Source organism: Cornus florida, unplaced genomic scaffold (genome assembly GCF_030987335.1).
Source record: "Cornus florida cultivar Cherokee Brave unplaced genomic scaffold, ASM3098733v1 CherokeeBrave_3.0.0_Hap2_Chr11, whole genome shotgun sequence".
Taxonomy (NCBI): domain Eukaryota; kingdom Viridiplantae; phylum Streptophyta; class Magnoliopsida; order Cornales; family Cornaceae; genus Cornus; species Cornus florida.
In genome coordinates this window covers 123,580,349-123,607,477 of record NW_026775581.1, presented here as the reverse complement: position 1 = coordinate 123,607,477, position 27,129 = coordinate 123,580,349, and the positions used below count along the sequence as shown (strand labels likewise).

At 33.7% G+C, this 27,129-nt stretch overlaps 3 protein-coding genes across 3 annotated transcripts; 2 read left to right on the top strand and 1 right to left on the bottom strand.

Moving 5' to 3' along the window:
- The first annotated feature begins 5,752 nt into the window (after positions 1-5,752).
- On the top strand, positions 5,753-10,220 carry LOC132283411 (ADP-ribosylation factor-like protein 8b). The gene is made up of 6 exons (XM_059785354.1): positions 5,753-5,958; positions 6,658-6,739; positions 6,877-6,909; positions 7,074-7,195; positions 9,648-9,809; positions 9,905-10,220. The coding sequence occupies exons 1-6, from the start codon at positions 5,921-5,923 to the stop codon at positions 10,020-10,022; spliced, it is 555 nt and encodes a 184-aa protein (XP_059641337.1). The 5' UTR covers positions 5,753-5,920; the 3' UTR covers positions 10,023-10,220.
- Positions 10,221-11,456: 1,236 nt separating this feature from the next.
- Positions 11,457-18,967, top strand: LOC132283408 (pentatricopeptide repeat-containing protein At5g67570, chloroplastic). Its single transcript, XM_059785352.1, has 10 exons — positions 11,457-12,135; positions 12,261-12,452; positions 12,802-12,883; positions 12,978-13,169; positions 13,269-13,382; positions 14,202-14,295; positions 14,375-14,532; positions 16,163-16,600; positions 17,071-17,915; positions 18,828-18,967. The coding sequence occupies exons 1-10, from the start codon at positions 11,546-11,548 to the stop codon at positions 18,835-18,837; spliced, it is 2,715 nt and encodes a 904-aa protein (XP_059641335.1). The 5' UTR covers positions 11,457-11,545; the 3' UTR covers positions 18,838-18,967.
- Positions 18,258-25,157, bottom strand: LOC132283409 (BTB/POZ domain-containing protein At3g49900). The gene is made up of 4 exons (XM_059785353.1): positions 24,909-25,157; positions 24,687-24,756; positions 23,187-23,705; positions 18,258-19,212 (listed from the first exon to the last, which is right to left on the bottom strand). Exons 1-4 carry the CDS (start codon positions 25,031-25,033, stop codon positions 18,427-18,429), a joined length of 1,500 nt encoding a protein of 499 aa, XP_059641336.1. The 5' UTR covers positions 25,034-25,157; the 3' UTR covers positions 18,258-18,426.
- Positions 25,158-27,129: the final 1,972 nt, after the last annotated feature.

The window sequence follows — 27,129 nt, the reverse complement described above, 5'->3', positions numbered from 1 at the left end:
AAGGGAACGAAGAATGGAGATGACAAATATGGTGATGACAGAGTTGCTACCACCATTCCTGCAGACTTCCTTATTGTTTATGATGATGGGACGATAAATGTTGTATATCATGAGACCAGTTGGGTGATTGACAGTAGTGCTTCTATTCATGCTGCATCTCAGAAGGAATTCTTTACATTTTATAAATATGGTGATTTTGGAACAGTAAAGATGGGCAATGATGGCTTGGTTAAAGCCATTGGAATTGGGGATGTGTATTTAAAGACGAATAATGGCACGGGATTAGTTCTCAGAGATGTGAAGCATATTCCTGACATTCATTTGAATTTGATTTCTGCAGGTAAACTTGATTTCTGCAGGTAAACTTGATGATGACGGGTACTGCAGCCAAGGGAGAAACTAGTAATGGGCTAACCTGGGCTATAGCCCACGTCCAATTGAAAAGAAAAATTTAGTACTATTGTTCATATAAATCTATGTACTACTCTTCCTTTTCCTATCAGCCCAGCCCAGCCCAATCCATAGTATTTGTATAAATAAAAAGAGTAATAAAATTTACAAAGGTTAAGCCTTAAATATGAGTAAGCCCACGAACCATAGACATGTCCAATCATAAAATAAACCATAATAAAATATAATATGGCTCAACCCAGTAAATCAAACACATTGTTAGTCTATGGAACAAGACCTAAACTCTTCGTGTGTAAGGCACTAAGGCATAGGTGGATGGATATCATGGATTATTATTGTTAATCCAATGAAATATTGAATTTTATTTTTGAAAAAAAAAAGAAAAAAAGAAAAACAAAAAGAGCTTTGTTGATGACTTGATAATTTATTGTTAAATTGAGTAATTTACTATATAATGGATTAATAATTAGTCAGGGGCGGAACATATATGTCTTACTTTTTAATATGAATTTATTGATAAGGAACATGTATGTCTTGTATTCTTATAGTTGTTTGTTTTAATACTTGTATGAAGCAAACTTCAATGGATTCTTGACTGTGAAAATACGTTAGAGTTTGGAAGTGTAAATGTGTTAAAAGGTTGTAAATTATTGGGTTTAATTGAATAACTGATGCATGATAATTATATATTTAGAGCATGGATGATACACTAAGCAATTATGGGTTTAATTGTTTTTAGCCTTCCCTATTTTGCAATCCTTACTCCACCGCTGATTGCAGCACTTTCAGTGATGGCCAGTGGAAGCTCACTAGGGGTGCTATGGTTGTGGCTCGAGGCATGAAACACTCTGCACTGTACGTTCTGCAAACAAAGATTTCCAACGACATTGTTAATGCGATGGAGGATAATAATACAACAGAGTTGTGGCACAAGAGACTGGCTCACATAAGTGAGAAAGGATTAACTCTACTAGGGAAGAAAATTCTACTATGTGGACTGAAAAGTACACTTCTGAAAAGGTGTACTTATTGTTTGTCAGGGAAGCAGAGCAGAGTCTCCTTCAAGAATTCCCCTCATTCGAAAAAGTCGGAGATACTGGATTTGGTACATTCAAATGTGTGTGGCCCTATGAAGACGAGAACACTTGGTAGCTCCAGATACTTTGTGACCTTCATAGATGATCATTCAAGGAAGTTGTAGGTATATACTTTGAATTCAAAAGACCAAGTGTTAGTAGTGTTTAAGCAATTTCAAGCCCTAGTTGAGAGACAGACTAGGAAAAAACTAAGATGCATTCGTATTGATAACGGCGGAGAATATTCTGGTCCTTTTGATGAGTATTGTAGACAGCAGGGTATCCGGCAACAAAAAACAACTCCTAAAACTCCTCAGTTGAATGGCGTAACAGAAAGGATAAACAGGACACTGGTTGAGAGAGTGAGATTTTTGTTTTCAGAAGCCCAGTCACGAAAATCTTTTTAAGGGGAGGCATTGAGCATAGTTGTTCATGTGTTGAATCTTACACCCTGTGTTCCTCTACAGTTTGATGTGCTAGACCGAGTTTGGACAGGTAAGGATGTCTCCTATAATCATTTGCGTGTTTTTTGGTACAAAGCATTTATGCATATTCCAAAAGATAAAAGGTCCAAACTTGATGTGAAAACGCAACAGTGTATTTCCTTGGCTATGGCCAAGATGAGTTTGGGTACAAGCTTTATAATCCAGTTGAGAAGAAAATTGTAAGAAGTAGAGATGTTGTGTTTGTAGAAGATCAGACGATTCAGGATATTGAGAAAACAGGAAAATCTATGTCTCAGCAAGGTGATATCTTGACAGATGGAGATCCAAATCCTCTGAAGAATCTGCCATCTCAGGTTAAGAATGATGTTCAGGATGACTACCAGTGTACAGGTGATGTGGATGTTCCCCTACAGGTTTAGGGAGATGTTGAGACTGATGAGCAGTTGACAACGCTAGAAATTCCACCAGAGATTCCATCCAGGAAGTCTCCCAGAGACCGACGTCCTTTCACTTGGTATTCAGCAGAGCAGTATGTGTTATTGACTGACGGAGGAGAGCCCCAGTGCTTTGCAGAAGCCATAGAAGATGAACATAAGACATAGTGGGTTGAGGCCATGCAAGATGAGATGCAGTCATTGCATGATAACCACACATTTGAGTTAGTAAAGCTACCTAAAGGAAAAAGAGTTTTGGAAAACAAATGGATTTACAGGAAGAAGCCAAATGGGTTCTCTTTACGGCCACGGTACAAAGCTAGATTGGTTATCAAAGGGTTCGGTCAGAGAAAAGGTATTGACTTTGATAAGATCTTCTCTCCGGTCGTAAAAATGTCATCAATCCATATAACACTCGGCCTAGCAGCTAGTCTTGACTTGGAAGTTGAGCAGATGGATGTGAAAACTGCCTTCCTTAATGGTGATTTGGAGGAGGAGATTTATACGAAGCAGCCAGAGGGTTTCAAAGTGAAAGGGAAAGAGGATTATGTGTGCAAGCTGAAGAAAAGCCTATATGGTTTGAAATAAGCACCGAGACAGTGGTATAAGAGATTTTAGGCTGTTATGGGGGAGCAAGGCTACAAGAAGACAACTTCTGATCACTGTGTATTTGTTCAAAAATTCTCTGATGATGATTTTATTATTTTACTGTTTTATGTGGATGACATGTTGATTGTTGGCAGGAATGCTTCGAGGATTAACCAGTTGAAGAAGCAATTGAGTAGTAATTTTCTATGAAAGATTTGGGGCCAGCAAAAAAAATTCTTGGCATAAGAATCAGTCGGAATAGGAGTGCCAAGAAGTTATATTTGCCACAGGAGGAGTACATTGAAAAAGTGCTTCAGAGGTTCAATATGGACAACACTAAAGTGTTTAGCTCTCCTCTTGCTACCCACTTCAGACTGAGTACAAAACAATGTTCTTCTACAGATAAGGAAAATGAAGACATGGAAAGAGTTCCTTACGCCTCAGCAGTAGGAAGTTTGATGTATGCAATGATTTGCACAAGACCAGATATAGCCCATGCAGTTGGTGTAGTTAGCCGATTTTTGTCAAATCCGGGAAGAGAGCATTGGAATGCAGTGAAGTGGATCATGAGGTATTTTCGAGGCACTTCCCGTTTGAGACTTGGTTTGGGAAACGGACAACCATTGTTAGTTGGCTACACAGATGCAGATATGGCAGAGGATGTGGATACTCGTAAGTCTACTTCGGGTTATTTGATCACTTTTGCAGGTGAGGCTGTAGGTTGGTAATCGAGACTTCAAAAGTGTATTGCTCTTTCTACAACAGAGGTAGAGTTTATTGCAGCAACAGAAGCGACTAAAGAGTTGCTATGGGTAAAGAAGTTCTCGAGATAACTTGGTTTCAAGCAGCAGAGGTATGTGTTGTTTTGTGATGGCCATAGTGCTATTCATCTTGCTAATAATTCCATTTTTCATGCAAGATCTAAACATATTGATGTACAATACCATTGGATCAGAGATGCGTTGAACAATAAGTTACTTGAACTTGAGAAGGTTCACACTAATGATAATGGTTCTGATATGTTGACAAAGACCTTATCAAGAGAGAAGTTTGAAGTTTGTTGTTCGATCGCCAGGATGGCGATTCCCTCCACATAGTCAGAAAGGGGGAGATTTGTTAGGTTTATTTCCTTCTATATGGAGGAAAGCCCAAGTGGGTTTTATCAAAGCCCAAAACCCAGCCCTTTAAGGTGTAGAACCCTAAGGAAGTCAGAAAAGAGAATAAAAAAAACATAAACCGTAGTTTTCACAAGTGAGAGAGAGGAAAAACGAAGTTTTTCCATATACTGCCCAGATTTCATCAAACCTCTGATACCGCTTTGTCCGTGGTCCGATCGAGCTAAAATTTGGAGGAGAGGTTCACGACTCAATGAGTTAAAATCTGAACGGTGTAGATCGAATTTTGGACTCGGGAACAGTGATTTGTGCCCGTGAACAGTAACCAAGTTTTTAGTATTTTTCTCTCCAATTCTCTTTGTTTTTTGCCAGGATTGGTGATATCTTGATGAGATGTATTATAGCCTCTAATTGCGATTAGAGAAGACTTTGTGACCCATTATTTGGTTGGTAGTGGAGATTTCAACTAGACTAGGTCCTGTGGTTTTTCTCCCTCAGACTGGGGAAGTTTTCCACGGAAAAAATTGCTTGTGTTCTTGTGGCCTGGTGTGATTGATTATTTCTCTATTATTTTCATCACATATAAAAGTAGAGATATATTTGCTTGCATATAGGGAGAAGAGTTATTCCGCTGTATTTGTTTATTGTTATCTCTTCCAACAATGTCTTCAAATAAACTTTAGAAAGCCAACTCTATTTCTTATTGCACTCTATCTTCGTCATCCTTTCATTAAATTCTATTTATTTAGAAAACTGAAATTTAACTCCATCTTTTTGACTTTTTACCTACAAAACTTTATTTTTTAAAAAATTATCCCTTAAAATAAAATAGATAATAATTTAGTAAAATAAATTAACAAATAATAAAAAGTTATCAATTAAAATAAAACAGGTAATTATTTAATTGAAAATTAATCTTTACCTTAGTGTAAACTAAACCATTATATTAACAAACAATTATTATTTTTAAATAAAATAATATACTAAATAATAAAATAAGTTAATAATTAAAATAAATCCTATTATACTCTGAATTCTTCAAAGTTAAGACAAGTTAGCAATTAAATATAACATTATATGTAGAAATGTATTTTATTTTGTCCACGCATATAAAATTTATTTTGCTCATGCTTGATTATTATTTAATTTAGTTTTGAATCATAATTAATTTTTTACATATAGAAGTTATATTATTTATATTTGATTATTGTTTTGTTTAGTATTAGATCACATATAATTTTTTACATATAAATACTGTATTAAGAAATATTGTTTATTTTAGTTTTTGATCACAATTATTTTATTATTAAGTATACTTTATTATTGTTTATAAAATTTATTAATAAAAAAAACTGAACTCTTATAAATATATATTTATAATGACTTTATAAATATTAAATATTAACTATTTAAAACAAGTTGCTAATTAATTACTGTATTCATAAAAATAAAAAATAAAAAAACTATTATAAATTAACTTTTAAGTTTTGAAAAATTATTATTATAATACTTATCTTTTATTAGTATATATATACATATATATGAAAAATGTTTTGATAGACCTATTGTGTTATCTTTGATTGGCCCACGCACTCGGTCACCAACGTTATTGGGCTAATCTTAACGGTCACCCTCTGTAATCTATTTACTAAGTACAATTTACGAGTGATATCTCAAATTCGCTTGTTACTAACGTTAAAACGATCCATTTTTGAACGCAAAATAGATCACCAGGACAGCGAGGAAACTAGGTCTAAAAAGGATAAAGTTTTCACTTCAAGCTTCGGCACAGAGAGGTAGAGAGAGAGAGTAAGGTTAAAAGCTCGATCTTTCGACTCCTCTCATCATCAATGGGTCCGTGGGAAGCTTTTCTCAATTGGCTTCGAAGGTTAGCTCCTCCCTCTCTCTCTCTCATATCTTTGAATACAATATGTGTGTGTGTTTTTTGTACATGTATTTTAACCATTGGGATCTCTATTCGGTTTAGTGAGCACCAATTGATTATTTTTCACTTTGCATTTATGTAATTGAACCCTAAGACTATTAGTGGCTTCTAAAGATTGTTTATGGACCAGCAATCTGAAACGTATTTGTGGAATTAAATTAATCAAAATACAGCAATTTTTTTTTTTTTTTTTTTTTCTTCTTGCCTAATTTTAGAACTCCCCATTCCATGGGGTTTTTGATTCATGTAAATTGCAGTGCTTGACCATGGGTCCATGACAATTAAAACAAACCCGAATAGTGGACACTTCTAAGTGCCCTCCACAGTTTTCAGACATGAAATTTAGGAATTCATCATACCCTCACGAGTCTTCTGTGAAATGACTTCAATTGAGGAATTTTGATGAATATTATGATATATTGTCCTTTGTTATTTTCAACATCGTAAATTTAACACGTACAGCACTTAATCGGAGAGCATTTGCCTGACAAAATTTCCAATTGTTTCTGATAACCTGATTGGAACTTTTAATGCCCAAATATTGGAGAATATTTTATATTTTGCTGACTCATTTGCTGTCCTGCTCTTATGGATTGGTTGCTTAAGATGGATCGGCTCACGTTATTGTTTATGTGGTTCCAGCCTTTTTTTCAAGCAGGAAATGGAGCTTTCTCTGATAGGGCTTCAAAATGCTGGAAAATCGTCACTTGTAAATGTTGTTGCAGTAAGTAATAAATGTTGATCATTCTCCATTGTTCCCCCTTTTTGTTTTTATTTTTATTTTTATTATTATTATTTTTTTCCAACCATTTGGGACTAATTATGATGCATGGGAAATTGGCTTGTTCGTCTTGTTCTTAGACTGGTGGATATAGCGAAGACATGATCCCCACGGTCAGTTCTCTTCTTTTCAAAAGGAGTTCATATCAGCTTTTGATTTTGCAGATTAATTTTCTTCTTCCTTTTCTTTATTTCTTTCCTCATTTCACAATGTTCACCACCTTACAGTTTCCTAGGGGTAATTAATATTGATACATGGCATATCATTTGTTCTTCAGGTAGGATTTAATATGAGGAAGGTAACTAAAGGGAATGTCACAATAAAGTTATGGGATCTTGGAGGTCAACCCCGATTCCGTAGTATGTGGGAGAGATATTGCCGTGCAGTTTCTGCTATTGTGTATGAAACTAACCATTTATCTCATTTGACCTGTTGTTTGGTCTAACTGTAATTAATTCTTTTAGCTGTTCCAAGGAAAAATATACAACTTTTATAAACCATATGAGCATTACATGTTTCATATTATCAACTACTCAAATATTGCATTCCATGTTCACTTCTAACCCTTCCTGTTAGTTCTATTGAAGAAATTAGTTTGTATACTTGACAAGTTACGTTAAATATTAATTGGATATCATGTTAGTTTTATAGACAAATGTAAATTGCATTTGTAAAGAAGTATTCAAATTGGAAAGCAGTCACAATATTGTAAATTTCTATAGTAGCCATTTAGTTACAATTTGTAAGATTATCATAAAAATTAACATGTTAGATTGAATTTAGAATGGATTTTCATACTCTTTTTGGAGAATTGTCTATTGCCTTTATTCTGGAAGTTTGCCATAGAAGATGCATTCCTTTTTACTTAATAAAGGTTTTTTGTCCTTTAAACAACCTTGCCCTAGTTCTCCATAGTAACTTTAAGCTTCATTTTGAATTGTTTGTCATCTGTTGGTCACATACAATTAATTATATTACTGGTTTTCAAGGTGTTATTTTGTTCCTAGACATCCATCCTTGGAGAATTTTGTGAGAAAGCCCCCGCTGTTATGCTATTTGTGCACACCCCTCTATTTTTCCGCTTTGAAATCTCACCCATTGACTTGCTAAAATTTTTTGCTTAGACAAATTCAACTGAGATTATATATATATATGCACATATATAAATCTCTAACCTATCATTTTTATTGTTTCAGAACTTCATAAAAAGATGCCTAAACATCACTACCATGTTACCAATGGGTATCATTTCCTCGTTTGGAAATTTAAGCTGATAATAATTTTATTATTTTTTGGTTGAAAAGTTATATAATTATAGATGGTTCCATAATTTAGTTTTTAGAAGTTACAACAATACTTTTGTCAAAGTTTTAATAAGATTCTTGAATTTTTTTATTTTATTTTACTAAATGAATATACCCATAAAATTTAAAATATGGAAATTGCTGTTGCTGGAATTGAAATGTTTTAGATTCAGGCTTGAGTAGATACTGATAAGGATAATCACGAACGGTTAGCCAACATTATCTTGAGCTTAGCATTATTCTTGAAGAAACCCTAGGTATAGGAAATAAAAGGAAATGGGTGAAAAGATATCACAACAAAGTGATTAGCCTTGTATTTCTCATATTGAATTTGACTAATCAAGAGATATTCTCTGCAAGAATAATAAGCTCAAGATAATGTTGGCTGACAATGTAACCGTTGGTGATCATCCTTATCACTCCCCCTCAAGCTGGAGGGTGGCGGTGGCAGGACTCCAACCTTGGGCAGCAGGGCATGAGAGGCTCCTTAGATAAGGCTTTGGTGAAGATATCAACAATTTGAGAGGCAGAGGGGACATAACATGTAACAAGGAGGGCACCATTAGGAACCTTTTCAGGAACAAAATTATAGTCCCGCTCAATATGCTTGGTACGAGCATGGAATACCGGATTCACTATCATATGTTGTGCACTAGTCAGAAAAGAGTACTGGTGAAGTAGACAGTCTAAGCCCAATTTCTCGAAGTATATTAGAAATCCAATTCTGTATAGGTTAATCACGTTTGGTATTCCATGCCCGTACCAAGCATGGGAGAGAAGGATTGTTGCTTGTAGTCCCAATAATTTGGATTTTGTAGAACAAGCTGGCAGAGCCCAGAGCTAGTATTGTAATCCCAGTAATTTGGATGTTGAAGAACAAACAGGCGGTGCCCAGAGCTAGTATACTACTATATGTGGGTATAAAGATTGCAAGATTCAATATCCATGTACATTTGCTTGAAGGGGATGAAATCCCAGTTCAAGATGATCAACTTTGATGCCAACAGCCTTGAAAGTTGGTGGTCTTGCTCAGAAAGGAAGCCGCCTCCTATTTGTCCTTTGTTCTTGACACAGATTACACTTCATTTTGATAAGAAATTTGTTTCTTTGTTCTTAAACGAACTTCTGCAACTGTTTGATATGAACAGTAGCAGGTTACTCCTTTGAGGATCTTCTTCCACGGAAGATGCACTTGTAGATGAGGTTCATTCATCTATAAGCAACAACAGAAGAGAATTTGATTGTATTAATTCACTTCATGATAGATTGAAAATTGTTAGACTGGAAGACCTAACTGATTGTTGGTCCTCCCAGGATAGAGAGGTTCATCAATCAGATGTGTCTACTAAAATTTGATTTTCTGGATAGCTCTTCTTGTGTGATGCATTCAATCTTTACCTTTTAATTAAGATTATTGTCTATTTTCCATCAAAAATACATTTGTCAGTCCCTTTCATCAAAGGTAGAACTAGTCAAGTTCAGCCGTGGTTCATTGAAAATATTTTTCTCATGATTTCTTAGTCTTTTGAGTTTGATTGTTCTTGCAGTTATGTTGTTGACGCAGCAGATTATGATAACATCAGCATCTCAAAAAGTGAACTTCATGATTTGCTGAGTAAATCATCATTGAGCGGTATTCCTTTGCTAGTTTTGGGCAACAAGATTGACAAGCCAGGAGCCCTGACTCAGCAGTCCTTGACTGATCAGATGTAAGTGGACAGTTTCATTTCCTCGATTGGTTTAATTTTTAGATTTTGGTTGCAGCTATTTCAATTCGGTAAGAGATTTACATTACTTAATGCAGGGGCCTCAAATCTATTGCTGATAGAGAGGTGTGCTGCTTTATGATCTCGTGCAAGAACTCAACCAACATTGATTCAGTCATTGATTGGCTTGTTAAGCATTCCAAATCAGCAAGCTGAGAAAAAAATGTTCCTTTATTGTATTTTGGATTTGTATTTGCCCAAAATTTATGAGAAAATGGAGTGTTGGGTTTTTGGTGAGCGGTCTTAACTGCGTAGTTGATTGTCTTACCCATGTCTTTGTTCTTTTTGTTGCTGTGTTGTACATTAAATTAATATTTCCTGTTAACAGAAGGCATCTATGTACACATTTGTGAACGAAGGGGTTCTAATTCTGCATTCATCCCACCTTTGCAGTTTGCTGCGAGAGACTAGATTATAGAGAAATGCTTTCCGAATCTCTAGTTCATTATTTTTCCAACTATGGCCATAATGATTGCGAAATGAGTAGAAATAATTAAGATTTAAGAATGATTCCTTTTAACATTATTAAATTAACTAGTTACTTAATGGATCTTTGGAATCCTGATTAGACAGGGTTTCATGGGTGAAGCTCGAGCATGCTATCAAAATATAGCCGCCACCTACTGCTGGTTAGTTGAAGGATTGGCAGGGCTATGTAATATGAGTTGCTTGACATAGGAATTGTAAAGGAAATTACATGTCTCGGTATGTTTGCACATGGGATTATTTGCAACACACTGAGTTTTAGTTTTAGGGAAACACAACAGTTATGGATTTTTTTTTTTTTTTTTTTTTTTTTTTTTTTTTTTTTTTTTTTTTACATTTTTCCATATAAATGTGCTGTATGAATTTTTACATAAAAATATTGCATCCTCAAATTAAAATGCACTTCAACTCAAGAATATGATGAGAGGACCATAAAATAAGATCTTCCAAGACGAAGGCAGAATGTGAAACCTTGAATTGGATGCAACTCCAAATGGCATAAACAACAAAAAAAAAAAAAAGCAGAGTGATAATGATAGATGCCATGTGTCCCCTTAATACAATAAGATTAAGTCTCAATAAGTTGAATTTTGTTTTTATCTGCATTATATAGAGAACTATTACTATGATTAAAAATTTGTTTCATTATTTCACCTGCCTTTTTAATAAAGTTTTTTATACAGGATATTTTTAATAAAGGTTTTATACAGGGTAGCTATTCACATTCCTCACCCCCACCCATTGTCATCCCTAGTTCTAGGGAAAAATAACTATTGTTGGTGATTTTTTTATATTTTTCTGTGTAAATTTGTTGTATGAAATTTTATATGAAAAATATTACATTCTCAATTTAAAATGCACTATTGAAATGGTGACCTTACATTAAAAATTGAGAGCTGGGATCCCTTTTAAGCCCTTGATAAAAAATTTCAGGATAAATTATGGGAATCGCTGTTGGAAAAAAAAAAAAAAAAAAAAAAATTAAAAAATATATATATATTTGCAAATGTGAGAGAACTATATAAACAGTCCTTTTATTCTGATTTTTTTTTTTTTTAAGAAAAGAGAGAAGTGTGATAAAAAAACCGTAGTAAATTACAAAAAAAAAAAAATAAAAAAAAATCATTTATTATCTTCTCCTCCCTCCGCAAATCAAAGCGCCAGTTGCGAGGTGAGTCGCACAAACTCCATCCATGGAAGCCTCAACAGGACCTCCTCGTCTCCCCACACCTCCAACACAACCGAACACCGAAATTCTGAAACAAAAACTCCTCCGAAAAGGCGTATACCCAACCCCCAAAATCATCCACACCCTCCGCAAGAAACAACTCCAAAAATCACTTCGCAAATCAAAACGCCATCAATCCCAATCCCAATCCCAATCCCATTCCCAACCACTCGCCCAATCTCAGGCCCAATCCATCGCCGAAGAAGCTCATTTCCAAACCCTAAAAACCGAGTACAGAAACTTCACCAAAGCATTCGATTCCACAACTGAAGGCAAAAATGGTGTTCCGATGATTGGGAAGCCTTGGGAGAGGTTGGAGAGAGTCGGATTGAGAGAGCTTGCGAGTGCGAGCAAAGAGCACGCCGCCCATAAGCTGAAGTCCGAGCATCTGAGAGAATTGAGTGAAATTCTCGAGAAGGAGCGTGATCAGTTCCGGTGGCTTTTGGACGACGACATCGAACTGGAAGAGGGTTGGCTGGAGAAAGAAAGGCGAAGTCAGGCTCCGCTGAAACGACGCCGCGATGAGGGAGAAGAGATTCGGTTTCTTGTTGATAAGTTCGTCATTTACCTCTATTCAATTTCTGTTTTTTTTATCATTAACATGGCATAATTCAATATATTTATGTATTTATATATGTATTTGTTTGTTCTTTCATGCTGATGGGTGCTGTATGGTGTAGGCTGAGTGATACGAACCTTAACGTGAGGGACTGGAAGTTTTCTAAGATGATGAAACAGTGTGGACTACAATTTACTGAAGGTCAGCTGCTTAAGATTGTTGGAGGACTTGGTGATAAAGGACAGTGGAAGCATGCAATCTCTGTCGTTGAGTGGGTATACAACTTGAAAGAGCATACACATTATAAGAGCAGGTAAATATTCATTTCTTGTATTTAATTTCCGCCAAAAATAGACCATTGGATGTTTTACAAACTTCAAAAAGTGATAAACTGGAATTACAAAATCATCTCACATGACATACAATGAAATCACACTTAGTTTGCCTCAATTGTTTTGACACATTTGACTTGAATAGTAAGTATATATGAGTTTTTACAATAGGAACGGTACATGAATGATTATGTCCCGACTACTGTCACGTTGCCTTTCCAATTAAATGATTTCTGCAAGCTAGTTTTCCTACATGTAGTTCTAGTGTTTGACAATCATTTAAAATTAGCAACTTTGTTTCCATGAGGAGACTTATTTACCTTTTTGTAGGTTTGTATACACAAAACTCTTGGCAGTTCTTGGGAAAGCAAGGAGGCCTCTTGAAGCTATTCAAATATTTGACTTGATGCGTGTAATGATAATTTTTTTTCTTTTAATTAATGTGCCTAGGTTCCTCTTTAAATTTGATAATATTGCTGGACGGAACTTAACTTTGACTTGTTTAGGGAGATTGCCAAATATATCCTGATATGGCTGCATACCACAGCATCGCTGTTACACTTGGTCAAGCTGGTCTTCTGAAAGAACTCATGAACATCATTGAATGCATGAAGCAGAAACCTTCCAGAAAATTAAAAAATATGCGCCACAAGAATTGGGACCCTGTCCTTCTTCCTGACGTGGTTGTATTTAATGCTGTAAGAGAGGGTTAATGTTCTAGATCCCACGTACGTTTCCTTTACATATAGTAACCTGCATATTGGCATCACTTGATAATTTTTTGAATTGGTGGTCAGATTTTGAATGCTTGTGTTCCATCCCATCAGTGGAAGGGGGTGTCTTGGGTTTTTGAGCAGTTGAGAAAGAGTGGTCTGAGACCCAATGGAGCAACTCATGGACTTGCAATGGAGGTACAATTGGTGGATCCGGAAGTCTATTGGCATTTTCATGTTTCATGCATGGTTTTGAGACAATGGAAATAATGCAACTTAATTTGTTGTGGATGCTAATAAGTTATAGTTATATGTTTGTGACCAACGGGCCAGTGGTCTAGCGTATCAGTCACTTGGGTTCAAGTTTGAGAAGAGACAAGAGTGTGTGAGTACCAACTAGGGAAAAAAAAAAAAAAAGTTATATGTTTGTGGATTTTATTCTTGTGCTGTCTATTTTTTTATTTTTTTTATTTTTGTCTAGATACTAAAAATATGGAAATTGGGAAGTGCACAACACATTTTAGGCATATTTGTTTTCAGATTTGAATCTTGTGCTTTTTATTTATAGGGAAGTATTTTTTTTCCTATTGGGAGAGTCACTACAGTGGACGTTGTTTTTATGTTGGAGGGTGGGATTATCATTTCAAATATGCAGTTCATCTTGTTCATAAATATTCTTCATTAAAAGAAAAATAAACATAGAATTTCTGAATTTTATTATGAATTCCTTGAGTCAAATTCACGTTATTTAAATTGTAAGAGGATGCATTTTTAATACCTTTATTCTTGTAGCAGTCTCAGGATCCTATAAATTGATCCCTCTAACGATTTTTAGCATCTAATACCATTTCATATTGATAATTGATTGAATCCATCATATGCTGGCATCGGTTTTTTTATATTATTTTCCTCGTATTGGTGACACACTAAGTGGAACAGCATATTCCTACCTGCAATTTATTATTTATCCTCAAATTATATGTGAATTCAAGTCTTACAGGTGGTGCTTATTGAAAGGTGATGCTGCAATCTGGAAAGTATGACCTTGTCCACGAGTTCTTTGGGAAAATGAGAAGAAGTGGGGAAGCTCCTAAAGCCCGCACCTACAAAGGTAGTGTTGTTCTTTCCTTTATTGCCAAGGGAATTGATTATTGACGGCTTACATATATTTTTTATCTTGAACTTTCTAGTTCTTGTCAAAGCCTTTTGGGAGGAAGGTAAAGTAAATGAGGCTGTTCGAGCAGTCAGGGATATGGAACAAAGAGGGGTGGTTGGGACAGCCTCTGTATATTATGAGCTAGCATGCTGCCTTTGCAACAACGGGAGGTGGCAGGAAGCTATGGAAGAGGTAAGTTTGTCTATGTCTGTGGTCCACTATCATAGGTTTTAAATTTCTTGGAGATGGGGTATTTGTACCATATATTATGAGTATACATTGGTGGCTAAAATGTCGATACCATCTTTGCGTTATATAAGATTGTGAAAGGGATGTTTCTTTTGATTGATACGACTGAATTTTTTAATTCTGCTGGAATTTGAATTATCACAGCATTGGAGTTCTGGTTGAATTTTTTTATTATATTTAAGAATAAAGCGTTGCTGTGAGTTAAATTCTTAATGTAGGCACCGTTAATTTAGATGCCAGATGCCGTGTTGGACCCTTCTAGTTTGCTGCCTGCAGTTGGCTTTTGAGCTTGTTTATTCATAGTCAAAATGCTTAAACACATGGATGTCATTTTTTTTTACGTTTTATTTTAGATGGACAATTGTTCTTTAAAATTCTTGAGAAAGTAAGATACTTGGTAACCACAGTTAAAACCTGTTTAAAAGAAGGCAGGATTGGAAAAAAAACCTCTCTTTTTGAAACTTGTGATTGTTGGGGGTGGAAAAGACAAGGTGTTGTTATTGGAGGTCATCTTTGTTGTACTGCATGTGGAATGTCTGAAATTATGTTTTGAGCTCATGCTTTTTTTAGAGAAAAATTATTACTTTCTGCTTTTAAAGCGTGACAAAGTTCCAAGGGCTTTGCGGAAGTGGTATGTCCTCTTCAAAGGTTAAGGGTTTGAATTCCTTGTGAGACTAATGGGTGTGTGTGTGACCCAAAAATAGAAGGCTCAGAGGCTGAACTTTCGTTTGCGAATTGCTGTGGAAGTTGTGAAATTCAGCACAATTATAAAAGTCAAATGGCATTGTGCAAAGTAATGCCAAATGTTAGTTTGTATCCAGTCTCTCCCTCACAGCACTCTGCGTAGTTAGGTTGAGCAATTGGGTAGGCCTTTTCTTTATCTGTGCAATGAGAGTGTGGTAGTCTTTTGTTCGTACATTTAAGTCCTTTTAATAAGGAATGCTTCTACTCCAGAACTTTGTGCTCCCTTTCAACCCACTGCTTCGCGTTCATTGAGAAATTCTTTTTCTAATTCTTGCTTAAAGAAAAACAGAAGTATAGTTTTTATATATAAAACACATGGCACCAAAAAGTAGAAGCACCTTTATTAACTGTTAATTGGTGGTACGGCATTTGAGGAAGTATGCATACACTTTGAATGGATGCACATATAATTGATATGCATATACATTCATAGATCTCATATAGACACTATGGTCCTAATATTACAAACTCGATACCCTCTTCACTTATGTAGCTGATGCTGCTTTGATCTGGGCAATTAGTTTGGTCCAGGAATACTTCCTTGTTGAAAAGGTTTTTTGAAAGAAAAAAAAAAGTGTGAATATTTTGGGGAAACCTATATGTTTTTTTATTTATGCTGCACCAGTTGGCAGCAGAACATAAATTGCTGTAGTCAAAAGGAAATCTTTTAGATTTTTTTATTTTTATTTTTATTTTTGTCATAATAGTTGAATCTATGAAGTAAGAGCTCAGTCCTTAATGTTGATTCTGTAGTCCTTTTAATCTGGTAAGTTTTATTATTTGTGGTATATAATGAAAGTTCATTCTTTTCTGCAAAATGCACCTGCAGGTTGAGAAGCTGAAAAAACTTCCTCTTACTAAACCTTTGGAGGTTACCTTCACTGGCATGATTATGTCATCCAGGGATGGTGGACATGTTTCTGACTGCATATCTATTTTTGAACACATTAAAGACCAATTCGCCCCTAACGTTGGAATCATAAATGCCATGCTGAAAATTTATGGCCGGAATGATATGTTTTCAAAAGCTAAAGAGTTATTTGAAGTGCTGAAGAGATATATATCTGTTTCTAATACTTGCTTGAATGGCTGTGGTTCTTCCCTTAGTCCAGATGCTTACACTTACAACACAATGCTTGAGGCATGTACTATTGCTCACCAATGGGAATACTTCGAGTATGTTTACAAGGAGATGGCTCTTTCTGGGCATCAGCTTGATCAAAGTAAAAACGCAACTCTGCTTGTGGAAGCATCCAGAGCAGGGAAGGTAATACACTGTCCTCTTTTGTGGAAGCAGCATTGTTTGATCCATGTAATTCCAAAGATTGAATCCGATATAATAGTTTTCTGCTGATATTCCCAAGAACAAAGTAATAAGAATGTATTTTTTCTCTGGCTATTATTAATCTGACTCCACTCTTGAGAAATTCCAGACGGATTCCAACATTTTCGTTGTCATTTGGTGCAACCAAAAGGCAAAGAAAATGAAAAATGTTTGTTTCTCCAAAGTACAGGAGCAATGCTAATTGGGCAAATTATTTCCTAGATAAAATTGGTACTGCATTATCTCCATTAACTAATCTGAATGCAACTTCATATTTTTATGCTATCAATTGTGCCCCTTTCTAGCTTTGCAACTATTTTAGTAGTTAGAACTCTTTCCTTATGAGGTAGTAATTGAAACTAACTCTTTTGACTGTTCTAATTTTATTATTATTTTTAATTTTATTTATGCAGTGGCATTTGCTGGAGCATGCATTTGACACAATGTTGGAAGCTGGTGAAATACCTCCTCCACTGTTCTTCACCGAACTGCTATGTCAAGCAGCAGTGCGACATGATTATGAAAGAGTAATCTCCATGGTCGGCGCAATGGCCCATGCTCCATTTCAAGTCAGTGAAAAGCAATGGAGAGACATCTTTGAGAAAAATGGAGACAGGATCGGCAGTGATAGTTTAAAGAAACTGTTAGAGGCTCTCTGTAGCAGTGATTTATCGAAGGAAGCCACTGTCTCGAACTTGTTAAAATCATTGCTCTCTCTCTGTAGTTCTGACAATTTAAAAGGGATTTCAAGTTCAGTAACTTCAGGCGATTCATCCGTGGATGAATCAAGTTTGAATGTTGATGATGGTAGATTACATTGTGATGGGCGTGCAAATGCGCAGAGTGTATCTGCAAATATTCTTAGTCCTTGCAATAACCTTTATGCCGATGGTGAGACATCTGATACATTCTATGATGGTCAGACTAGTAATGGCAGAGAGGATGATTCTGATTCAGAGATGACGTCTAGGTTCTCAAATTATGTTTGCGATGGAAATGGGAAGTCTAGCCTATTTACCAACCTTGAGGATTTGGCTGATGACTTGGCATCTGATGGATCTGCTGATTGTTGTGATGACAGACTCTCAAATCATGTTGAAGATGGAAGATTTGACGATGTTGGTGAGGAGGAGCATGACAATCCCACCAACAGTGACACTCAAGAATTCGACTTGCCTTCTGCACACGAAATCCTGGGAACTTGGAAGGAAAGCAGAAGGAAGGATGGTGTTTTCTTCCCCATTCGGTATTCTGGAAAGTAAGTCCATCTTGCTTCTTTGTAGTTATAACCACATGAACGAAATTAATGTAGCATTTGGATATCTCATAGGGCTTTTTTTGTATACTAGTGAATATTGATTTTGACCACAATACACTCAAAACTATAATCATGAATAATAAGATGAAAGAAGTTATTCGCTGGTTCACCATTTGTTTTATATTTCAACTATTATGATTTTGGCTCCAAAATACATTCTTCCTTTCAATTTCATATCTTTGATGGACCATTATTACCCTCTCTGAACCAAAGATCAACAAAGCAGAAACCAAACAAATCCTTCCAGTTTGCATGTACAAGTTTGTTTTCCATTAACACTACTTGTACAATTTGCTAATAAATTCTCTTTTTCTTTCTCAATAAAAGTTTGAACATTGACTTCTAGCTTGTTCATTAATTACTCAGACTAAGAAAATAAGTTAAAAATTAAATAAATAAATAAAAGTAGGAAACTACGTGAAGAAAGTTAACAAAGGCTGGAAGTTTTACCCTAGAGATCGAGATCGGGATCGCCCATGAAAGGGTACAATTTTTTTATCACTAAAATATCTTCAATGGCATCTTCATCTCCACCTCTCACCCCATCTCCATTCCCTTTGCAGTTCTCAGCTTTCTGTTTTGATGCTAAAGCTGATGATCCCCCAAATGCCCTCTTTAACCCGTTCATCAACTTTCGACCAAAATTTTTCTCAACCCTCGGAGTCCCATCACAAGACCCTTCAGACGAAAAAGACACTCCGGCTTTCTCTCTCCTTGGAATACTCCGAAAACTGGCTGAAGAAGCAGATCCTCTATCTCCTCTCTCTATCTTATTCTCTGAGCTAAAGCGAAAACTTGCAGACCTACCACTACCAGATTCCAATTTATGTCTCTGATGGTTTTTAATTTCAGACTCACGTAAGACCTTCTTCATGCTATTGAGCTCTCTCTCCAAGGTTTGGATGCGTGAGGCGGTGGTGTCCATGGCCACCTTGAGTTGAGCTGCCTGGCGCAGAGCTGCGTCGCGTTGGAGGATGGCACCGAGGGTGATGGCGTCATCTCTGGTGATGTGTTTGTTGCGAGGTTGGTGGTTGGTAGTAGTAGTAGTAGTAGTAGTGGCAGAGAAGATGGAACGGCGAGTGTTGAGCTGCTCCACGAACATGGCTTGGACTATGAATCTTAATGGCAATCTAGGGTTTTGCACTGCATGCACGAGGAGTTGAGGTGAGAGCACGGTGCAGTCTATGTAATTGCACACTCGGATTTTTTGTTCATCTGTTATCTTCCCACTATTGTCCTGTATATATATATATATATATATATATATATATATTATAAACATGAAAAGCATATATAAGAAATTGGAAATTGGAAAGAGTTGTTCTAAGATGCATGTGATGATCAAATGATCTCTCTCTTCTCTCTCTTTATCTAATTGTCTATCATTATTTTTTTAGGGAGTTCATGTCAATCTCGGCAGACTCGGCTCCTACTTAATATCGTTAATTTGGTTACTTCAAAGATTAAAAACTCCTTACATATATATGTCTCGACTTATATGTTTAGACTCAATTATTCATAATGAAAGATAAATTAGAGAGGACACTAATCATATAACCAAATGGAGGTGTGAATCTAATATATTGTGCGATAGACGTATGTTCATCAAATTAAAAAAGAAGTTCTATCAAATAGTTATTAGACTGGTCAAATTTTATGACACAAATTATTGGCAGTTAAGGATCAAAATATGTATAAAGTGAGTAGTAAAACTAAAAGATATAATATTAGAAATGATCACATTCACGAGATGATTGTAGTAAGACAATTTGAAGATAAAATGAGAGTTAATTGGTTAAAATAGTTTGGACATGTGTAAGAAGATGACATAATTTACATTGAAAATAATACTCGAGAAAAAGAAAGACCAAAGTTAACGAAAATATGACAACACGTGGATTGATTAATATTATGATCTTAAAATTATGACAACACGTGGCAGTTAAGGATCAAAATATGTATAAAGTGAGTAGTAAAACTAAAAGATATAATATTAGAAATGATCACATTCACGAGATGATTGTAGTAAGACAATTTGAAGATAAAATGAGAGTTAATTGGTTAAAATAGTTTGGACATGTGTAAGAAGATGACATAATTTACATTGAAAATAATACTCGAGAAAAAGAAAGACCAAAGTTAACGAAAATATGACAACACGTGGATTGATTAATATTATGATCTTAAATAGAGCGGAATGAAAACATAGTTATTCATGTAGCCCATCTTATGCACTTGAAAAAAACCCAATTATTGTTATTTTATACATGCACCCACTTTTCTCTTTATATATATACTAGTCAAAGAAAAAAGAAATTACAAAATAATAAAAAAAACACAATAATTTTTTGAGTTTACGCTTATGGGACTTGGACACCAAAAGAACGACTCATCACCACCATGAAAAATCATTAAAAAAAAAAAAATCTAATTACTTTTAAAAACTACCACAAAAGCCTTAACCATATTTTTGCCATTTAGTTAATAAAAATTATATACTATTATAAAAAATAAAATATATATAAACCATAAGAAAGCAAAAACTAAAATTGCAAAAGAATCCGAAACTATAATTCCAAAAACTCCTAAACTATTTATTACTCTTTCAAAATCTAAGAATCCCTAAACTATCTATTGCTCTCATTTTGAAAGTTCTTAATGCTTTATTCTTTTTGTGTATCTCATTTATTCTTCGAATGATTCATTGTCAACCGTCACTTATTTGAAAAATTTCTACCTTGAGCATGAAAATTTCACACGGAATTAAAATTTAAAGTAGCTCCTAAATTTTAAAGCAGCTCCTAAATTTGATCCACATATATACAATAGCACACACAAAATAAAGCAAAAGTAATTTACTTTTAACATATGGGAAAGGACAATTAAAAAATAAAACACAATTGCTTCTAAATTGAAAAAGTAATATACTTTTAATATATGGGAAAAGACAATTAAAAAAAAAAAAATAGAATTGCTTTTAAACTGATAACAAATATTAATAATATGAAATATGTATGTGAATGTATATAGAATAGCAAAATTGTAACAAAATTAAAGCAAAAGCATATAAACATAAAAGCCCTAACTTTGAAGGTTTGTCCTAACCTTGACCAGAAAAGCCCCAAAAGGAATTAAGCCCTACAATGTTAAACCATGCAAAATTATACAGAGAAAGGGGATTCCATCATAAAAGCTATGGTAAGAGCATAATAAAATTTTACTTGTGCATCAATATTGTTAATGTATGCAATTACTACAAATTCGGCTTATTCACACACACACAAAAGTAATCATAACCAATAAAATTAGGCTTATTCAAATTTTATTTGTGCATGACCAATATTCCTGGTCTTGCGATTACTATAAATTAGGCTTAATAAAAATAAAAATAAAAACAAAAGGTAATCATGGTTTGATAGAGAGAAAGAGGTGGAGAGCAGTACCTCAAAAATAAACGAGAACCCAAAGAGAAAACTGAATCAAAATCATAGAATTAAAAGACGTCTACAAGAGCCCAAATAGATATAGAATTGGAAAAAGAGGCAAGGAATCATTATTTAAGGAAAGAGTGCAAAGAGAAATAGAATTGAAAATAAAAAATATATATATATTACGTTTCTAAGAGTCCAAATAGAGATTTATTTTAATTGGCAACTTATTTTATGGAGACAATATTCGCAATTCACTTTTTTGCAATTGCACTACATTTATCATTTTTTTGGAAAGGACAAGAAAGTCCTTGAATTCATTAATGCATAATTCATTAATGCACAATTTCTTAATTTATAATATCATAAGTATCCTACTACCCTTTATACAACTTAATTTTTTTATTTTTTTTTACCTTCTTTACTTTCTTTACTATTTTTTTTTTTCTTTCTTTTTGTTTTTTTTTGGGGATCTTCTCTCAAAAAAAAAAAAAATTTATTTTATACTAAATATTTTATTTTTGGCAGTCCAAATGGATAATTTATTCCATAATGACTTTTTGTTTTGTAGAGATATTTAGTCAACAAATTTGACTTTTTTTTTTCAATTTTGTCAAAAGAGGTAACTTTAATTTTTAGTAATTTTTTATGGGTCCTGTCAAAAGAAATAATTTATTTATTTATTTATTTATTTTGGTCTTATCAAAAGCGATAGCTTATTCAATAGAGATAAACATTTTTGATTTCCTTTTGTGCTTTTTATTATTATTATTTTTTTGGAATCTTGACAACAAATATAATTTATTCAATAAATATATTTTTTTGGGATTTTTTTTCTTCCTATCAAAAGAGATAATTTTTTTAAATGGTTACTTTTTATTTTTTTATCCAGTCAAAAGAGGCAATTTATTCAACGTAACAAAATTTAAATTTTTTTGCTCCCTTAAATAAAAATTATTCAATTTTTATTTTATTTTATTTGTGTTGTGAAAAAATACTTAAAATATTAAATATTAGAGATAAGGAGAGAAAATATGAAAGGTCGGTTGTGTCATTTTAAAAGTAATAATTATTTACTTAAAGGTAAAGTTAGAATTGCCATTTCATTTAAGATTGTAGTGCAAATATTGAAAAGTTGAGTGCGAGTATCGCCTCCCCTTATTTTATTATGTTTGTATTTTAATTGATATATTATTTTATTATTTATTATTTATTTATAAATAATAATGATTTTAAATTCTTGACACCCTTGTACTTTTAATAAATAAATCAAAATCATAAAATTAAAATACGTTTATAAGAGTCCAAATACGAATAGAATTGGAAAAAAAAGGCAAGGAAATTATTATTTAAGGAAAGAGTCCAAAAGAGAAATAGAATTGAAAATAAAATAAAAAATCAATACGTTTTTAAGAGTCCAAATAGAAATTTATTTTAATTAGAAAATAATAAATTATCACTGGATTACAACATTCATTCTAAATTAGTAAGAATTCCATATAAATAAGGTCTCTAAATAGAGTAACTTAATAAGTTTTGTTCATACAGAAGGTTTATTAAAAAAATTATGCACGGTTTTAAATGTACTTGTGAGGTTTTGTTATAGCAAAAATAAAAAAAATAATAATAATAATAATATTTGAGTTAATGAGTTGAACCTAAATTAATATTCGACAAAGATTTATTTATTTTCTTTTCCGCAACGATTGTGATTGGAAATTTTTCATAAATACGTGTGTAACTGATTAAGCCTTCCACGTATAAGATTTTAAATTGAGGTTACCTTAAAATAGAGGTCAACCATGACATAGAGGAGGTCGTGACTCTCAGTCAACCGATGGTGCATGGACTCGGCGATTATTTGAAAATCTTCAACCCGCACCGTCTTAACGCCGTCGATACAACTTATAACGCCGTCAGTGTCTTCCATCAAACTTAACTCTTCGATACATCTGCTCACAAGAGACGCCGTAGTCTCTACCTCCGGAAGCAGCGACAGGCACGAACGGAAGACTATGGAAGCGAACTCACGGTTAACAGCGACTGCCCGACGGAAGTAGGTTTCCGTCTTCTGCCGTAAATTCTCGTCTTCTTCGCCGTTAGCCTCCGTCATTTCGAGAAGCTCTGCGGCTGTCCTGAGAGCCGCCACGTTAAACGGCGTGATGACGAGCTGATTCCCGTAACAGAAGTCGGCTACGAGAGTAAATGTTTCGGCCGTTATGTTTAACGGTGGAGATAGAGTTATTTCGGAGAATTCTGTCAGCTGACGTTTCAGATAGCCACTCCAAGATGCCAGAGGATCCTAAGAAAAAGAAGATGAATATAATAAATGCTCCTGAATTTACATTAATTGCCGAAAAGTACAGCTCTCTGTTTCCCAAAAAATAAAAATAAAATTCTCATTACATTTCAGATTATTAAAACACTCCCCTATCACATACTTTTTTCATAACATTAATAAGAGCTAAGGCAAGTACAATAGTAGTAAAAAAAATAATTAGACAAAAAAAAATAATAAGTACAATAACAATTATTTATATTTTTTGTTTTATTATCATTTTTATAACAAAGTTTATATTTTGTGAGTTCCAAAATAAACTCACACATGTACTGTGCTTGTTCTCTGTATTTAAAAATTTCCCTTAATTAATACTTTTTTTTATGGGAGTTGTGACTTACCGTACGGAGGCAGTATTAATTTCATCAAGTGACGAGCATAATTCTTTGGAAGTAGTCTAAGGGATTCGGAAACAAAATAATAATAATAAAAAAAATAATGCTTATTTCAAATTTTTCTTAAATAATTTTAATCTGAAATCTTTGGAAGTGACACCTAAAATTCAAGAGTAAAAATTGCCAACCCATGCTAGAAAGCAGCATACCAACTACCCCTTTAATTTTTTTTTAAAATATTATTCTCGAATCTCATTATCATTCTTAAAGTTTTAACTAACTTTACAATGTAAACTAATAATTTTTAAATTTTAATATATCTATATATATAATTTTTATCTTTCTTGATTATATTGCATTCATAAAATAAGTGATTTCGAGCAAGAAGTATGAAATATACATAAATATGAATAATTTGGACACATTGGATCTTGAAAATAGAAATTTAAAGTATATGTTTGCAATTTATTGTTCAATTTTCATAACCCATTAACCAGCCAAAACAAAATAAAAAATAACGTCACGTCTTGTAACCTACATGAAGCTTTTATCTTTTCAACAATAGATGGGAATAATAAAAAAAAGAAAATAGTAATTAAGATGAAGATACCCTGTGCAGATAGAAACTTGAGCCCTGAATGTGTATCAAGACATCAGTTTCAAGTCCTGTAGCCAGTGACCTAATTTAAAAATTAACAAAATAAAAGATTAAGTGAGAGAGAGAGAAGGGATTTTTGAAACATAAAGATACAATATATATATATATATATATATATATATATATATATATAAAATTAAAGAAATAAATAAAGATTAAAAAAGGGAATAATACCATTTCTTTGCTCTGGACTGGAGGGGTGCAGGAGGAGAAAGAGAAGGTGTGGAGGAGGAGGAGTAGTCTTCATATTCTTCTTCATAGATAGTCTCCACCACGCCTAAATCTGTCCAACCTCTCATTGCTTTCCTTGGGGGTTTTCTTCCTTGACAAACACACTTATCTCTCTCTCTCTCTCTCTGCTGCTGGTTGTTGATAATGCAATTAGGGTTTTTTTGGAAGGGGGTGAGAAATTCCCTGCTATGCTCATTACTTTGGTTGGTGCATTTAAGTGCTTGGATGTAAGGAATCATAAATGCTTCCCTAATTTATTGCTCTTTAACTTAAACCTTTTTCCAAATTTCATTTTTTACTTCTTCTGACCAAAATTCTTTTGGTTCGGTGAGTTGAGAAGAAGATCTGATTTGGATTTTGGATTTTTTTTTCTTCCTGAAATTTTGATTTGGTTTGCATTAGACACAAAATTTGGGAAATTGATGCTATAGATTATCCTCTACAGTATGAGAATCTACACTGTTTTTAAATTTTAACCAATTAACTGATGACACATTTATTCAAAGCAAACGGTAACTTTGTCTACAAAATATAACAAAATGAAAAATAAAAATAAAAACTATTTTCCCATCAATTAGTCGATAATTTTAAAAAGGTCAATGCATTAATTATTTATTTTCTTTAAAATACTACTAATACGGAACAAAAATGAATATTATAATTCTTCTTTGGTAGAATTTTATTCCTTATATGTTTATTAATCGTGGCTATATTTTAATTATAGATGTTTTTTTTTTTTTACTAAAAGTGTTTTTAGGATAGACTATTTTTCTTTAAAAGTCAAATGATAAAAAGAACATTTAGCTTATTTTAGAAAGGGCAAAACAAGAATAAATAATATTTATTAGCTAAACGAGAGATGAATAAAAAAGAAGAGAATTATGGATGCCTAATTATTAGCCAAGCTCAACTTTGTAACCTCACACTAAGCCATTCTCGTTCTATACCCCAAGGGCGCCTTCGGCATCCAGGGGTCACGGACCGACCATAGAATCCTGTATACGCTATCAATATATATATATATATATATTTAAACAAAATTTATCTAATAATTTATTATGTAATATGTAACAAAGTTTGTATCTTGGTAGAACTTTCTTACCATTCCTATCTGAATGTCATCCTTTGATATAAAATAATGGTAAAATAATGATGTCGTCGCAAAGAGAACCGCCTGTTAAGGTCTCATGTCTTAAGCGTTTTAATATTTTCACATGTTATTTCCTTCACATAACAAAAAGTATACATAAAAAAAGGAATTTTACATAGAAAAAAATTACAGAGTTCGATTAGTAAAAAATAACAATAAACCTTAGAAATGCCTCCTTTTAACCGTTTTTTTTTTTTTTTTGGGTCCAACAAACCAAAAAAACACAAAAAAAGAAAAACAAAAAACAAAACCAACCCACTAAACACCATGGTCCAGAGTATCCAGATCAATAGCCTTCAACACCTTGGATGGCCAAACATCCCAACTTACATCATCAGATTGAGAAACCATTGCCAATTGACTGATAATGTGAGCAACCAAATTGTTTTTCCGATTGAAATATATATATATATATAAAGGAATTAATTTTACATAGAAAAAATTACAAAGTTGATTAGTGTTACTAATAATAAACATTAAAAATGCCTCCTTTTAACCGATTGTGCCATAAATTTCAGAGCCAGTTCTGGGTTGCTGTTGAAATAAAAAAATATTTTTATCAAAGAGCTATCAAAAAATTGCATCTAGTAAAAAAGCATGGTGGGCGTTTAGGGATGGCAATAGGATTGAGTGGGGTGGGGTGGGGGTGGGGATTTCATTCCCCATCCCCATTCCCAATCAAGTTTTTTACCCCCATCCCCTCCCCCATACCTATTTAAATTTCAACCCCCTCCCCGCCCCGACCTACCATGCAGAACTTTATTAAAATTTCAATTCACTCTCAACAAAATCAGCACAACTATAATATTTTTCAACCTAATAATTTAATAAAGTTTCAGTACAATTATAACAATTTGAAACATATCATTTCAACCTGATCAAACTTATAGCAAAACCACATATAATATTTTTTGGAATGGTATGAAAATTTTCAACATGATCAATCAAAACAAATAACATTTTTCCAACAACGAATATGATATAAGGGAATAAATCTATGGTTTCAGAAGTGAA

What these genes read in the sequence shown, in the direction of transcription:
- LOC132283411 (XM_059785354.1), top strand. Translation starts at nt 5,921, where the DNA reads ATGGGTCCGTGGGAAGCTTTTCTCAATTGGCTTCGAAG. An exon ending in CGTGCAGTTTCTGCTATTGT is followed by an intron (nt 7,196 to 9,647) that starts GTATGAAACTAA and finishes TTGTTCTTGCAG; the next exon opens with TTATGTTGTTGACGCAGCAG. An exon ending in CAGTCCTTGACTGATCAGAT is followed by an intron (nt 9,810 to 9,904) that starts GTAAGTGGACAG and finishes TACTTAATGCAG; the next exon opens with GGGCCTCAAATCTATTGCTG.
- LOC132283408 (XM_059785352.1), top strand. Translation starts at nt 11,546, where the DNA reads ATGGAAGCCTCAACAGGACCTCCTCGTCTCCCCACACCTCCAACACAA. An exon ending in CATACACATTATAAGAGCAG is followed by an intron (nt 12,453 to 12,801) that starts GTAAATATTCAT and finishes ACCTTTTTGTAG; the next exon opens with GTTTGTATACACAAAACTCT. An exon ending in TAAAGCCCGCACCTACAAAG is followed by an intron (nt 14,296 to 14,374) that starts GTAGTGTTGTTC and finishes TGAACTTTCTAG; the next exon opens with TTCTTGTCAAAGCCTTTTGG.
- LOC132283409 (XM_059785353.1), bottom strand. Translation starts at nt 25,033, where the DNA reads ATGAGAGGTTGGACAGATTTAGGCGTGGTGGAGACTATCTATGAAGAA. An exon ending in CAGTCCAGAGCAAAGAAATG is followed by an intron (nt 24,757 to 24,908) that starts GTATTATTCCCT and finishes TTTTTAAATTAG; the next exon opens with GTCACTGGCTACAGGACTTG. An exon ending in TGGTTGACCTCTATTTTAAG is followed by an intron (nt 19,213 to 23,186) that starts GTAACCTCAATT and finishes ATATATATACAG; the next exon opens with GACAATAGTGGGAAGATAAC.